General features: G+C 46.5%; 1 protein-coding gene across 5 annotated transcripts in view; it reads left to right on the top strand.

Annotated features, from left to right (window-relative positions):
* Positions 1-15,872, top strand: part of LOC111846268 (glutamate receptor ionotropic, kainate 4-like) — a 217,078-nt gene that overhangs the window by 98,678 nt on the left and 102,528 nt on the right. For 4 of the 5 annotated variants that reach the window (XM_023816305.2, XM_023816307.2, XM_023816304.2 and 1 more), the window contains one exon: positions 12,352-12,485. In XM_023816305.2, coding sequence (XP_023672073.1) covers positions 12,404-12,485 — 82 coding nt within the window. In that variant the 5' untranslated portion in view covers positions 12,352-12,403. Of the gene's footprint in view, positions 1-12,351; positions 12,486-15,872 lie in introns of those variants that run through there. The other variant, XM_072702147.1, reaches the window with a different exon arrangement.

The following is a 15,872-nucleotide window of genomic DNA, read 5'->3' as shown; positions in this document are numbered from 1 at the left end:
GCCGCACGTCCCAGTTGAGCCGTCTGGAGCGGGAGTCTATCGTTGTTCGTATAGCTAAGCCCCTTAGTTGTCCCCGTTCCCAGCCCCCCCCCCAGAAAATGAACATTCCAGAGCATACTATAGGTCTATCAAATTGATTAATTGACCCAATTAGGCTTCCGTGCCGGGCTCTGAAGCAGATGAATGTGCTGTCCGGATGTATATGTATTGTACGATTTGCTCCTTGTGTGGCGGGGAAAGATCTGGTAACATCTGTTGGGGATTTTATTTGTACATGAAAAACAGCTCCAGCGCCCAAAACTCTACGTGGTGTTCGGATCACACTGCACTGTTTCGGGAGGCAGTAAGGGGGCGCTGTTTCTGATGTTTCTGGACATCAGTGGCGAGAGCTGCCCTGAATCTTGATGGATTAAGAAACAAAAAACATATAGGCATATGCTTGCCTATTTACACCACAGCACAAGATCAAAACTATCCTAGAACCATTTTATCAGCTACCCTAACCCTAACCTTTCTTCTGTCATATGTGCGTGATTGCCCTTAGGACCACCTTAAACTGAGGGGTTCAGATTCCCGTTGGAAGCACAGATTATTTAAGGCGGTACTACTGAAAATGTCTAAGATCTCTAACCAGTGATGGGCGGCAGCACTGCCGGAGGAACGGTGTCCCACTAGGATGTCATTAGTGGCTTATTTATTGCTTGATTATTTTACTTGTGCAGCTTGTGTGGAGGTTAGCGAGAGTTGAGGCCCACATGGGAGCTGAGAAAGATTGGGGTACCCCGGCTTCGCTTTCCATGCCCACCTCCTGCTCGCACATTATTAATGACAGCTATTTGGGGACAAAAATACGTCTAGAAAGGAAGATGGAGCCCCAGGGTTTCTTTACTATCCACTCAGGCCTACCAAAACATTCCCAGGGGTCCACTTGCCGTTCACTGGTTGTTGTCGTTGTTGTTCGCTGGTTATTAAATGTACGATAGTGGGCCCTTAGCCGTGTGCGGTGATTGGCTAGTAAGCCTAAGGGCCTGATTCACACTCAGAATGCAAAAGGCGAGGGGTTCAAAACTCGCAGGGGCCCATGTTTTGGGATAGGCGTGTGTCTCTGTGCTGGTTACTGGTTCAAATCCCTTGGTTGGCAGAGAGATGTCACCATTGGGCCCTTGAGCATGACCCTTAACCCCAACTGCTCCAGGGACTGTCTGCGCTCTCAGTTCTATTATGCTTTGGGAAAAAAGAGCCTTTTCAATTAATAATTGTGTCATGTGACCACGCTACTAAGGTGTCATGTGATCACGCTACATACACAACTCCCAAGGTGCAGTTTTGTATTCCGTCCCATAGATTTGGGGGAGGGGGTTGATACGCCGAATGACCAGACGGTAAGCTCCCATAGAGGGACGCTGGTCTTAGCCTTCCTAGTAAGCGCGATGTCTTCCCAGGGGAGGGGCTTTTGTCGGGTCCGGGGTCCTTGTGAGTTAGCCTCCCGGATGCCTGTACAGCTGAAGCGTTTGGCAGCCTGAACCCCGTGCTGGCTAAGGTGTAGCACTGCAGCGACCAGAACGGAATCAATCAGTCGATCCTATTTCGTTTACCACTGAGTCTTTTTACGACTGCATTGGTGCAAACGGCTGTACACTGTTTTACTTGCTTTTTTTATTTTGCAGGCTGAGGAAAAGTGTTAAGTCATTGTGCTCCATATTGGCCACAGTCTGTTGTGGCGATTTAAAGGTAGATTGGCCAAGTTATAATTGTTTCCTGTACACATTCCACTGCCATTCTAAACTGCATAATAATGGACATTTTGTAATTAAACTCACTTTCACGTTTTGCTGCCAGTGGAATATAAAATGGGCGTTGGCTGGAATGTGACAAGTTGAAGGAATCCTGTGTTTAGGGTGACGAGACTCGCAGTGTTGCATTTAAAAGGTGTAAAGCTGCATCTCTGGGATGCACACGCTCACCACTTCGCCTGACTGGCAGGTGGGCCATGCAGAACCCCGGAGAGCAGCCGACTCTCAGTCAGCACGCGGCCCCCAGCCCCTAATGCGGCGTGGCTGGGGTCACCTGATCACCTGATCAACTGCACTCGCCCCCGTCTCACATCCACACTTCCTATAAACTGTACCCTGCTTTCCTTTCTGTTTTGTACAAATCTGGTACTTTTCATCTCTCTCTTCCCTTGTCTCTGCTTCCCTGGGTGTGTATGGCATAAAACTTGCCTCTGTTGGGTGACGTGCAGAGGTGGGTAATTCAGGTCCATAGAGAAAAAGTCCAGACCAGGATTTTGTTACCCACCTCTGGCAGCGTGTGGCTCAGTAGGTTCGGCTTCTGTGCCTGTGATTTGAAGGTCTCCAGTCTGAGCCTTAACAGAGTAGGTGTATGTCCTTTGGGCCCTTAAACCCCCAAAATCCTCCAGTGGTATTGGATAAATGGCGGACCTTGCACTCAGGCCGCAAGGTTCGCTCTCAACTGTGTACATGTGTGTGTAAATTTCAGAGGAGAGCATTATGGGTAATGTGAAAAGAAGTGTACCTGCACTCATACTTGTGTAAATAGCAAATGAAGCATCGTTTCATTAAAGCTTCTGAACAAGATGTTTCCTTTGCGATCTCAATACACGCCACAAACGTTCCAGTGGCTGTTTGATTCACACCAAGGTCAGTTTGTTTTATTACATCCCTAAGAGAGCGCAACAGGTGAGCAATTTGTTAATTTTCTAGAAAAATCTAAAGCTGATGGGGGCTTTCTTGTGCCGTTTGACAAACAATGAGTATGTCTTGGATTTGTACTTGACTGATGTCATCTCCATTCAGCGGCAGCTTCTCATCCCTGGCGCTGTGCGGTTTTCACAAATTGGCGAGCATTTAATTACAAAAGTGACGCCTCTTAAAAGTGCATAAACGTACAAATTAGTCCGTGTCAGCGCATTCGTTTGAAAGCAACCCCTGTCCCAGTGACAGTGACACTAAATTAAACTGTTTAAAACTGAATAAACACACAAAGTACAATGGGCCATTTAACACAAGTGGTTGATTGTGGAAGGAGCAGATCAAATAATTATTATGTGAGTGGAGTTGATATCCACTTGTGCTCTATGCGAGTAGCTTGTTTCGGTGGAAAATTTCCAGAGCAAGTGATGTGAATATTATGCTTAAGCATTGTTGAGTTGAGGTTGAGTTCATGTTAGTCGGTTGTCCCTTTGTTTTTTTGGTTATGCTTCTGGTCCAATAAGTAATAAAGTTAAACAAGAAGCAGATGGTGGTAATCCCTGTTTATCGCAGCCCAGTTTGCTGCACTGGGTTCAGTTGGAGGAGTGAACATCACCAGCATCTTCCGTGATTTTTTATTTATGGTCTTTTTCAATTTGAAATTCTGGGCTGACTCAGGGTGGTGTTTGGGGTGGGGGGGGGCTGCCTAAATAAGAGGGTTTTGGGGAGTGCAGTTGTTGTGGTGGAACAGCAGTACACTCAACAAGTAATTGAAATGGAATTGCTGACCGCTAATTACTTTAACGTTTTTACGACTTTTTTGTTCACCATTCTTAGGTTAGTTTTTCCTGGTTTTGGCATCCAGAAGATGTGGCTGTGTCACTGGGCCATTTTCAAGTGTTTTTCAAAGGTTTTCGCACCATCGAAGAGCCAGTTGGAGGTTTTCAACATGCGAACACAGCATGACGAACAGGATGATGTCGTCGACCTGTGTCGTAATAACTAACCTAACGTTCTGCGCTGCTTATTGCGGGCAGAACCCTCCCCCTTCTTGGCAGCTGACTGAAACTGTTGATCATGGGCAATTGAGCTGCGACATTCAAGTGGATTTAGATTTCTGCAGAAGGGGGTCAAAATTATGCAGCAGGCCGCTATGGCCAATTAGAATTACAGGAATGAATGGAATTTTTGCTTTGATTTATTTTGTTCCGAAGGAGATGTATTTTTTTCAGTGGTTAGGATTCTCGTATGGACTGTGCGGAAGAAACAATTGACACACTCATCTATGTTTTAGGCAGGTGACAAGTGAAGAGGCCAGTGAAAGGAACATGAAGAGTGTCAGGTCTCAGATATGAGCCTGTGCCCTTTTTTGGATGAGGACAGGCGTGGGAGTGGGGGTTGCGGTTGACATTTGGCAGAAAAGTCCTTCCCCAAGCATCTCTCTCTCTCTCTCTGGTCACTGTGTACAGGGCTCTCTCTGAGCTGGCTAATCGATTTCTCGTTTGCCCCCCCCCCCTCCCCCCAGCCTCGTGTTCTCTATGCCCTGCTGCTGGGAATTCCACAGCCCAGGTTTAACCGCAACGGAAAAGATGTGTGGGCATCCAAGCTCTCACGGACCTGTCCCCTGTGCCCCTTTGTCCGCTGTGTCCCCTATGTCCTCTGTGTCCCCTATGTTCGCTGTGTCCGCTAGGTCCCCTGTGTCCGCTATGTCCACTGTGTCCCCTGTGCCCCTGTGTCCACTGTGTCCCCTATGTTTGCTGTGTCCGCTGTGTCCCCTATGTTCGCTGTGTCCGCTAGGTCCCTTGTGTCCACTATGTCCACTGTGTCCCCTATGTTCGCTGTGTCCGCTAGGTCCCCTGTGTCCGCTATGTCCACTGTGTCCCCTATGTTCGCTGTGTCCACTGTGTCCCCTGTGCCCCTGTGTCTGCTGTGTCCCCTATGTCTGCTGTGTCACCTATGTTTCCTGTGTTCACTGTGTCACCTATGTCCCCTGTGTCCACTATGTCCACTGTGTCCCCTGTGCCCCTGTGTCTGCTGTGTCCCCTATGTCTGCTGTGTCACCTATGTTTCCTGTGTCCGCTGTGTCACCTATGTCCGCTGTGTCCCCTATGTCCGCTGTGTCCACTGTGTCCCCTGTCCATTCTTATCTCTTCTGAGGCCCTCCAGATCCCACTGTCCTTAGGAGTAATGGATAGATGAGTTATAACTGGGAAGGGTGAAGTGTAAAATAGAGTGTGTATATGTGTGTGCGTCAGATATACATTACATTGTGGGGACCAAATGTGATTAAAACCCTGTTATTGTGACATGGTGGGGACCATTTTTTCTGTCCCCACAAGGGAAATTTATTTTATATATTTATTTTATATATATATTTATTTTATAAAAAACTGTGACTGCAACCAAAAAACTAAAAATGCAAAACAGACTTTTGTTTGCTTAGTTGTGGTTAAGGTTAGGCTGGGTGGGGGTTAAGGTTGTCATTATTGAGATTAGGGTTTTGGTGAATAGAGAGCCCCTAGAAGGATATGAGTGTGTGTGTGTGTGTGCGTGTGTGTGTGCGTGTGAAAATGTCTGAAGGGTTTGCTGCGCTGCATGAATTCTGTGCAGTTTTAATAAACGTTCTCGAATGCATGTCAGCTGACAGACGTAGTGATGCTTTTTCGGATCTGATTTCTACTTTTAAGTCAGACTTAAATGTGCAGCTTTTCCCTGCCAGACATGGAGTGCTTTTCAAAGAAGGCTTTAACGAAACATCTTGACAGGGGTATAGGACGTGTACCTCCCAAAATTGAATTTGGATTAATTTACCCTGCCCCCCCTCCAATGAATAGACCTTTGTAAATAAATTAAGTTGTGTCCTCTTCAATATCAAACTCTCCCACACCATTGTCTTGATGTTTTAAACCTGTATGTAACTATTTGTGGTTGCATCAGAATTCAGGTATTGTTTTTTTGTCATTCAAGATGACTGGCAAGTATCAAATACTATTAAGCTCTCTTTTCTGAAATGCCTGGTTTAAAAAAGGCCAGTTTGCCTTCCTTTTCATGCTCAATGTGCAAGAGATCTGAATTATAAAGAAACGAAGAGGGGAAATACACAGAGAAAGTTGAAGAAAATTCCACGTGCGTTAAAGTCTCATTAAAGCCAGTTTCAGACAGCAGATTTTGTGCAAGGTTTATACCATAAACCAATTATCTCGGCACAGATCTCCTTCGGAAAACTGAAATTATAAGCCTTAGTTACTACAGAGCCTCACTCTTTCTATTCCTTGCAGCCCTTGGCAATTGGGACGTGGACTATGTGTGTTTAATTTCTTTCTGTTCTTTAGCCGATAATCTAAATGAGAAGCCAGAAATGCGGAGTGTTAATAAAATCAATATCCATAGAAATGTCATTAATGGCTTAAGGACCTCTCTGGACTAAAATTGAGTTTGGCTAATTTTTTTTAAATATGCTTATAATTGCTTAATGGACTTTGACAAGGCAAATGCTAATTAGCATTCACCTCTTTTTTCTGTGAAAAGCCTTAGAGATCCTTTTAAAATCCACTTTCCTGCATCCTGTGTGTCGTATACAGGGGTGGGACCACAGGGACACTGGCCCTAGCTAAAAACTGATTGGGCCCTGGAGTGCCCCCTCCCCAGCCACTCAGCGATTCTAGACATATCATTGGCTAATGATAAGCTTGGCTACTCTGTATAAATTATGGCCCCTCTTATGCTCCACACAAAAAAAAAAAACTAGAATCACTCTTGGAAGTGACATGAACAATTGATTTGTTCAAAATGAAAATTCTTGTTCTAGATTGTCATCAGTTTCATCTTATGCAGGAATCCTCTCAAGGAACTGTGAAGTTATGCATTAGAAACCCGCCACTGTGTATTAGTGCACACCTCGATATCGGGATGAGTTTCGCTCGCAGCAAGCATCTGAAATGCCCACGATTGGAGTTACCAAGGAAACAGCGTTTCTAAGGGGAATGTGCATGTGGAAGGTGAAGGAACGGTGCCGTGTTGAGCGTCGGAGGCAGACGCTGAGCATTATTGCTTATGAAGTCGGGTCTCACAAACCAGCGGACGAGTTCGCCAACGAGCCCAGGAGTTTTCGATACCACGGGCAGAGATTAAACGGGTCCGCCCCCACCCCCCACCTGGGGCAGCCTGGCCCAAACGCCTACAAAACAACACCTCCCTGCATTTTTAAACTGAAGCTGGAGATTATGTGGTGAGGATGTCTCTCTCCCGCGGTGTCCGGAGCACCGGTGATGCTAGCATGTGTCTTGTGACGTTCACACCTTTGTCTGTGGAAAACCATCACAGTGCAAAAATCCAGTTATGAGTCCTGGTTCAGAGTCATGTTATAGGGCTCGATTCCCCACCCTGGCTCTGAATGCGTGGAGTTTGCATGTTCCTCCTGTGTCATCGTGGGGTTTCCTCTGGGTACTTCAGCTTCCCCCCCATAGCCCAAAAACATGCTGAATTGAATTAGAGTTGCCAAACTGTCCATCTGTGTCAATGTGTGTGTGTGTGTGTCAGATTTACATGACTTTGTGGGGACCAAATGTGCCCTGGGGTTGGTACCCCTTCCTGGCTTATTTCCTGCTTTATGCCCCTAGCTTTTGCGATAGACTCTGGACCCCCGCGCTGCATCGGACAAGCAGATATAGAAAGTGAATGAATGAATGAGTCACTTGTTCATTGAGGGGGGTGTTTTTCTGGTCCTAGCTTTGCTTGAGCTGTGCCTGGCCAGTTTTACATGTGACAGGGTTTCTCCATGTCAGGAGAGCATTGGCAGAGAGAAACTTACTGCCTCCGCAGGACTTAGACGCAGAATCAAGATCCCGGCTGCCTGAAGACAGTGCGGCCAGAAGCTGGGGTGGTGATATTCTTTATTTTTTTATTTCTACTGCCTCACTGCAGAGATGCACCAAAATCTAGGCCTCACGACCCCCCAGGTTAGACAGACCTCCTAGGGTGGTGGTGGTGGGGGGGTCCTTGGGCAGGGGGGGGGGGGGTTCTGAATTTGTCATGGTTGTCAAATCAGTATGGATACATGTTAATAAATGGGAGATATTCCATTGACATTTTGGATTTAAGAGGCAATTTTTAATAAATTTGAAGAATGGTTTGGAAATGGCATTTTGATAGATGGATGGAGAGTGGCTGGTCTGATATTTCTGGTGTTTTTTTGACCGATCAAAGGCCAAGTGTTTGAAGAATGAAATGCGAAATTGCCAAAGTGTGCTGTAATGCTAGTCCTGTCTGCCAAAGACCAGGGGGGGGGGAGGTAATTCTGAATATTTATTTGTGTTTTAATAAGTACACTCTTGGAGATGTTTCCCACTCTCTGCTTAAATGGAGTCTTACTTTCAGGAAATTCTGACCGCTCTTTAGAAGCCGCTACATTGTATAAAAGCCAACCTTGAACGCATCTCTGGCAGAGACATTTCGCAGTAAATCGCATAAAGGTCCATCAGGTAGCTGAGAGCCCTTCGGGGTGGTGTATAGCTTACCGGTTTAGTGTCCTGCGAACATGTTTCAAACCCTGTAGCTGACAGACTGATCATATCACCATTGAGTGCTTGAGCAAGTGCCTTAACACCAGTGCCTCTTGGGGTGCTATATGTTGGTTGACCCTGTGCTTTTACCCCCAAAATGTCTCTATCGTGGAGAGCAAGATACATGAAAACTACCCAGTATCCCTATAGGGGTGAATAAAGCAGCACTATTCTATTCCATAGTGTGTTAGACCCTTTTTGTACCCCTCAGGTGAAGCGTCGCTTGCCTCCCCTCTCCTGCCGCACTTCCAGAGGCACCTGGAACCCTCTGTCAGCTATAAATCGTGGCGTCGAAAATATAGCGAGATTCTGACAGATGGCCCACATCCGTGAGGTATCTGTCGCCGAGTGCGTAGCACGTCTGTTTCCCTGGAGCTGGTACTCGGGGTTTGTTCTGGGGGGGGACACCGGCCCCTCCTTGATGGGGGGCCTCGGATGCTTCACTCTGAGACGAGGGGAATTCAGAGGAGACCTTTTCCCTCCGTGATTTTTTCCCTTCATTAGGAATTTCCTTCCAAAGGTCTTTATTTTTTTCTTACTGAGCTCCTAGGAACGAATCGGTTACCCAATTAAACCGATTACCCTGTCAGGTTGGTTTACCCGTTTTGATGATGGCTGACTCACATAACACGTTAAAGTGGTTTAATGGTAGGTCGTGCAGGTCAGGAATGCGCAGGAAACATGGCCGTTTCTTTAAGCACGTTGTGTGTGTGTGTGTTTGTACCGGTGAGTCAGGGCAAATGTTAAAAGCAGAATCATCGGAGAGCTGTTGACTTTACCATGTCTGCCCTTAACACTTAACGCCTGAGTCGACCTGTTATATAAATGAATTTTAATGATGTTCTGCAAAAGGCTTTAATTCTCCTAAGAGCACACAGATATAGTTACTAAGTAATGGATTTGGCCTCTTTGTGTTTGGGGAGACTATAGAAACACACAGGGTCTAATTAGGTAGATCTATAAAAGCAAACCTAGGGTGAAAACATGCCGTTTTAGGGTGGCACATCGAGAAAGTACTACTGTCCTCTTGCAAAACCAATACAGAAGGTTAGAATCCGGTACCAGCTGTTTCTGTGGGCATTTTGCACACACTCTGGGATTGAACCTCTCTTAAAGTCCAAAAAGGCACAAATTATTTTAGTCCAATTGTGTGTGTCTGCCGGACGGCTGGCGCTTTCAGTGCATGCTTTGTTTTTCCTGGGAAAGGCTGCAAATCACCTCCGTTATTGGAACGGTGCTTACGGAAGATGAATGGAAGAATTAGTCATTTTTTCTACCTGATCCTTAAACCGTATTATTAGCCCTGAAATAACAATGAAAAGGATCCCGCTAATTAGCTGAGTAATTGTAACATAATTATTTTTCTAGTGTTTTTAAAGGTGTAGATGAGAAATATATAGGTAACGGAGCAGTTTGCTGTATGATTATTGATTATTGTTGGGTCACGGCCTTCTACACGGCCTTTTCATCTCACCTGCTTCTGTTTTGAAACAGCGGTCGAGAGACATATTTAAAGCGGCTCTTATTCCGCAGCTGGTAAGGTCCACATGCCAGAAGATTTGTTTCACGACAGCTTTAACAAGCCTAGTGGACCAGGCCTGATGCCCCCCTTCCCCCCTGTCGGCACTTCCTATATTGGCTGGGGGTCGTTTAGGTGTCGTTAAGGTGGGTGACTGGTGTTTTGTGCCCGTGTGCCTGCCAGAGTTGTCACGGTAACGGATGTGGGACATGTGACCCAGAAGGGGGGGTGGCATCCTGGCTTGGAGCGGAATGGGCTCCGGACGCAACGTTTTTTTTGTACTTTTTACTATTTTCGTCTGCTGCATGTGGCTGTGACACACTCCCCCCCCCCCCCCCCACACTGGTCTTTCCCAGGGAGGTGAAAGCGTGGTCAAGTCATAAGCACTTCATTAATGAGCCAGTGGAGGTGGGGGGGGGGGGCGAAGGGCTTGATGCCAGCTGTTTACACCACAGAGGCAATCTGCTCCTTGCTGCCCTATCTTTGTCCTCTGCCCTTGTATGCATGGTGGTCCCGCATGTAGAATTCAGTTGACGCCACCTCAAGATAGGAAGGAGAATTATGGGTTTTATTTAGTAGACACATTATTCAAACTGACATATCCAATACAGGGTCAGACAGTCAGCGGAGCAATGCAGGGTTAAAAGCCTTGTACAGGGACCTAGTGGTGAAATTACTCTGTCTGCATTGGGATTTGAACCTATGACCTTCCGATTACGCCATAGCACCCTAACCCACTACAACCCTTACAAAAGGGCAAAAGGTTTCTTCCACTTTCGTGGTCTTTTCCTTTGATCTTCTAAGCAAAACAATCCACAGAGAAATGCCTGTTAATACAGAGTATTAAGTACATGAGCATCAGGCCTGTGGCCCGCAGGAGCGTAATTGTGATGCCACGGGCATGCTGGGAAGGACGTGTCTGGATCGCGGGGGGTGGTGAGGAACAGCATGGCCTGGAGCATCCCCGGGTGGAGAATTTACCCAGCATGCTGTTCAGCTTCCCTCTTCTTCAAACTCCCTGGAGCTCTAAAGAGCCGTTTAAGCCAGTCCTCAGCGGGGGATTTGTCACTTTCAGCCACATTCTGTTGCTTGCCACCAACTGAACAAATGTGAACATATCAGGAGTAATATGATAACAGGCTACCGCATGAACTGGATCAAACAGTCAGTGTTTAGTCCCAGGGCAGTTCTAGGGTTTGGAAGAAGGTGGCGTTTAGTCATCGTCCTGGCACGCACCTCTTTTTCGGGTATGTCGCCCCCTAGTGGACTGGCATTCATCATCTGCAGAAAGGTGTTACCGTCGATGCTCCATAATCTCGCTTAAGCAGATTGACCTAACGCCATGTAGGTGCGTAATTGTGATGTTTTTTTTAGGCTGCGATAAAAGCATCGTGGCCGTCATTGGGACCCTGCAGCGGTTGGCCAGAAGAGGCAGAGGAGCCAGCTGGTGTCCTTGAGCGCATGTGTAGGCAGAAGATTAAGTGAAGTAGCCTGAAAGTGCAGCAACATACTCACAATCTTCTCAGGGAAAAAAAAAAAACATGGCTGTTATTGTGCGAGGTCATTCGCTGTTAGCCACAGTGAAGCTACAAAGTCTCTCTTTTCTGGCGTGAAACGTGAAAACCAATTCGGCTTCAAGAGAGCGTGCAACAGGCTTTTGAGGGAGCTGGAGCTCTTCTCAGACCCCGAATAAGATACAACCCCCCCTGTGTAGGCGAGTGAGAGCCTCTGGCACCCTCCTCTCATAGCGCCGACGCACTACCCTCTCGCTCATTTTCCGGTACTTTCCAAGGTACGCTATGAATAACCGAGTCAAGTCAAGTAAAACTTTACCGTCACTTCGAAGTATGTAGGGACTCATCGAAATGTAATAGCGTCCGTCTGACACTTTGAAAACGGCTTTATGCATAAAACAACAAAAGACGCAGAAGACAATAATGAATAAATGAACAAATATAAGGTAGAAGTAGTGCAACTTTCAACCTTGGCTGTGCAGTGGGTTTGCCTGTTAGGTAAAAGCAGATGGACAGTGGTTTAAAAAAAACGGTGTATAAGGTACAGTGTAAGGCAGTTCTTGCATTTGTTACGTGCAACTGATGCATAAAGTGACTGGTTCCAGTAGCTGGTAAACTGTTCTGAAGTAGGTTGTTCGATGGATAATGAATAATGTTTCAGAGTGACCCGTGACTGTGATATTAGGCCTAAGATACTCGCTCTTCGCAAATGCCTTAATGTATAATGACACCGTGTGCTGTATGGGACGTGTATTATTACAAAGTGACTGTGCTGGCATGCTGTATAATTAACTGCGCAGATGTAATAATCATAACATGCTAAATGTTTCTGCTGGGAAAACTGGGCAGGACTGGGATGCCATCAGGGTGCTAAATGAGTGTAATTACACGTAGTGCATTATGAAGGGGTTTAAATGCAATTTAATTGCAGCAACGGCGGTGTGTTGAAATAAGGTGGTGCGGGGGGGTGGATTATGAGTCATTCTGGGAAGCGTGGCCCAGTCTCCCCAGTGCTCCCAGTGACTTTGTGTGCCTCTCAACCGCAGGTGGCTGTGACAGGGGGACTCCCAGGGCAGGACCCATGAGGAGTCATAGAAGATGCTCGCAGCCTGGGCGCCTCTGCTCCTCGTAGTCATGGCGATGAGAAGCACCTCCAGCCTCCCACTGTCCCTGCGAATCGGTGAGTCCCGGGAGGCTCCGCCCCCAACTTCACAGATCCGGCTTTGGGCCGTTCCATCACCCCTAGCAGGGGCGAGTAGTCCTCTTTAAATAGGGATGAGCAATAGCACTGATGTTCTTTTGAAACCGATTTCGATATTCAGTGCCAGCCCAACCCTGATGGTAAAAATATTTAGATTACCAGGTAAAATCAATATTTTCATGCTAGAATCGATTTTCAAAATTAAACCCTCCCGATCTTAAGAGTCAGATAAACAGCAGCAGTTTTTTGTGTCACTCTCTTGAGAGCTCAGCGATCGCATGGATAAATGAGAAACTATATTCCTTTTAAAACAACAAACTGTGAATGTATGATTTTCATTAATTTTTGAATGATTACTTGACACGACCCAGGATGATGTAAACTACCATTCGAACATCCGGATGCAAATTACAATGCGTCTCCCTAAGATCCAGTAAGGCACTTAGTTAATTATGCGATCGTTCAATAATACAGCCTCCATAATTTAATTTTCACCGAAAACAAGCGGAAATAGTCCTTCTGGTGCCCACTTTTATAAGTTTTGGATATATTGATTCTGATATATCACCCCCCAGACTTGTTTCACATAGAGATGCAAATGTGATATGTAAATTAGCCTCAGAACTTTGTATCAGAGGGCATTGGGGAAATGCTGATTTCTCCTGTTAGCCTGTCGCTAACCGCTACTAAAGTCAGCAGAGTCGCAGCGACCGATTCCCTGGGAGGAGTGATGTTAAACCTCAGAACCCTCCCCCCTTATCTTATATGGTTTTGGCACACTTAAGCTTTCAATGAACCCCCCCCCTTCCGTTTTCTTTTTTAGCCGGATAAGGCAGGATGTGTTTGATGTGAAGGAGACTCTGCAGCCTCTTCGCTGATGAATTATTTAGCGGCTGGTGTTCCCGCAGTGTCCCGCTTTTATCGCGATCACGCCCGCGCACGGCACGCGGGCCGTCGGTTTGTGGTAACCAGCCTGCACCACAACACAGAACCCCTGAGTTTGCACGGCTGAGCCATAGCCCTGTGACGACCGTCGAAGGCTTCATTGTTTGACTCTCTTGTTTGACTAATGCGGAGCATCTCCCCGGCCCACTGGGACGCACCTTGGCCAGGGTTCGTGCGGTTCTGTAGGCCTGAGGTCTTGTCCAGGGGGCGTGGCCTAACCAGGATGACATGGCACCAGTTCTTTGATGTGTTGTGCTAGTAGTCATTTTTTATTTTTTATTTTTTTTTTTTGGGGGGGGGGGGTCCCGTGGTTCCCCGAGCTTTTATCCCAGGCCATCCAACTAGCTGCGGTGTCACTACAGCCAATGCAAACCTCATCGTTGTCACATTGCATGTGATTTCCCAGGTCATAAACGCAACCTTGTGTCTGTGTTTTTCCCCGTCCTGCAGGCATCCTTCTAATCATAGGCCTAGAAACAAGCACCCTCCATTAAACTACTGTGGCTACCTTAATACATCCTCTCCTCTTGGAGTACAAATACCACTTCACCTTTTTTTTTTTCTTTCTTTTTTTTCCCCATCATCAGCGAGACGGAAAATTCATTATGCAATGAGTGTTATCGCAGAGTATTGTCTCGAAGCTGTAAATAATTGATTCGGTTTGTATTAATTGCATGCGGAATCTGCGCGCTGATGCACGGTGGATTGGAGTGGCTGACGTAGGACCCCGCTGGTGGATGCTTAGACGCACAGGGGCCACCGAGACCAGGGGACCGACCCCTCGGACATAGACCCCAGTTCCACTGTGACTCCGTAGCTCTTTGATGGCAGAACATTTTTAATCTCCTGAAAATAAGGTTCGATCCCACAAAGGCTGTCTTTTGCATGGCGAGTTGAACCTCATTAAACTTTCATCTCTGGGTGACAGCATGGAGAGTGAGATGAAATTCCGTAATTTTGTCCGGAGTGGCAGCCGGAGATTCCGGAAAATAAATGGGAGACCCCGCACGGTGACCGCTTGCTGGTACTCCTCACATGAACCAGATGGTGTTTGCTACGACGGAGGGATCCTTAACGACGGTGCTCAGCGCAGGGAGACGGAGACCGATAACCGTGCTGAACAGTGGAGGAGGAATCATGCCGGCCCCCGTGTGTCCTTACACGCACGCTGAGGTTTCTGTGCCTGCAACCGGAAGGTCATCGGTGCGGATCCCATCCTTAAAAATGTGGGATAAATGGCTTACCCAATACCTCAGGCTTTGCTCTCACCAGTACAGTATGTGTGAGAGAGCATGATGGGATATGCAGAAATAAACATTCCAATGTATGTGTGCAGATAAAGCATGATGACATTATTACTCAAAACTTGATTTTCTAAAGTCTTCCCCGGCTCTTAACACCCCAATGACTCTGACATTGAGGCTCTACTCACATTAGGCCTAGTTAGAGTAGAGAGGGCATCATCATGCAGATTCTGTCATACTGGGTGCCCTTGGGGTGGAATGAGCGCCCCCTTCAGGGCTGCTGATGAGTCCCATCCAGGCTGTTAGCCTAATGCGTACTAATGCGCTGTGCCCCTCTACGGGGGTGAACAGATGTCATATGGCACCCATTTTAGCGGCCCCAGGGAAAGCAGAAATGTGGGACAGGTGGCAGGCGGACAGCCTGGGAGGGTCTAAGTCTTCCACCAATCAGAAATGCAGAAGGTGGAGATGAGGTCAGCATGCAGAAGTTGCATCCATATATGGGAAAACTTGCACTGGTTTGTTAGTTGACGGGATGTACCACACGTGAATTATGCTCTGAACTAAAAAATTAAGAGTTGCTACAGTGTAGGAATTGAACAGCTCAAATGGGGATGGTTTCCCACCAATGTTCAGGGGGAATTGATTATGAATTAATTAATGATTAATTCATACACAATTAAATAGGGAATATTAGGTTTGAGTTGTTGTTCCGATATCACAGTTTTTATATTAGTCCCACTTGGTAAAGAGCTGGATGATTTAAATCCAGAATGTGAATGGAATTCATTCGTTGGTATCACTACTCAGTCTAAAGATAGCTGCCCGTCCACCGGGTTAGCTTCTTTCTGTAACCTAGCGACTCAGCTCTTGGCCAAAGAGAGAGTCTCGCGATACTTGAGGACGCGAGTGGGACTTCAAAGCTCAGTAACGGGATTCAGACCAATAAAGTGACTTATTGTAAGCACAGAGAGGGAGATTTAAAATGTGAACAGCATGCGTTTATTCTAATACTACACTAAAACAGGACAAACATTAAACATAACATAATACGTACAAACACAATAACGAAATTACGGAAAATGGATTTACAGTAGGAAACAGTGATAAGCTTTGATTAAATACTGTTCTGCAACGGCAAGCCTAGGATCTAAACAGGCAACCCAGATTTCGGCGT

This window comes from Paramormyrops kingsleyae, chromosome 18, assembly GCF_048594095.1.
Source record: "Paramormyrops kingsleyae isolate MSU_618 chromosome 18, PKINGS_0.4, whole genome shotgun sequence".
NCBI lineage: Eukaryota > Metazoa > Chordata > Actinopteri > Osteoglossiformes > Mormyridae > Paramormyrops > Paramormyrops kingsleyae.
This window is presented reverse-complemented; position numbering and strand designations above follow the sequence as displayed.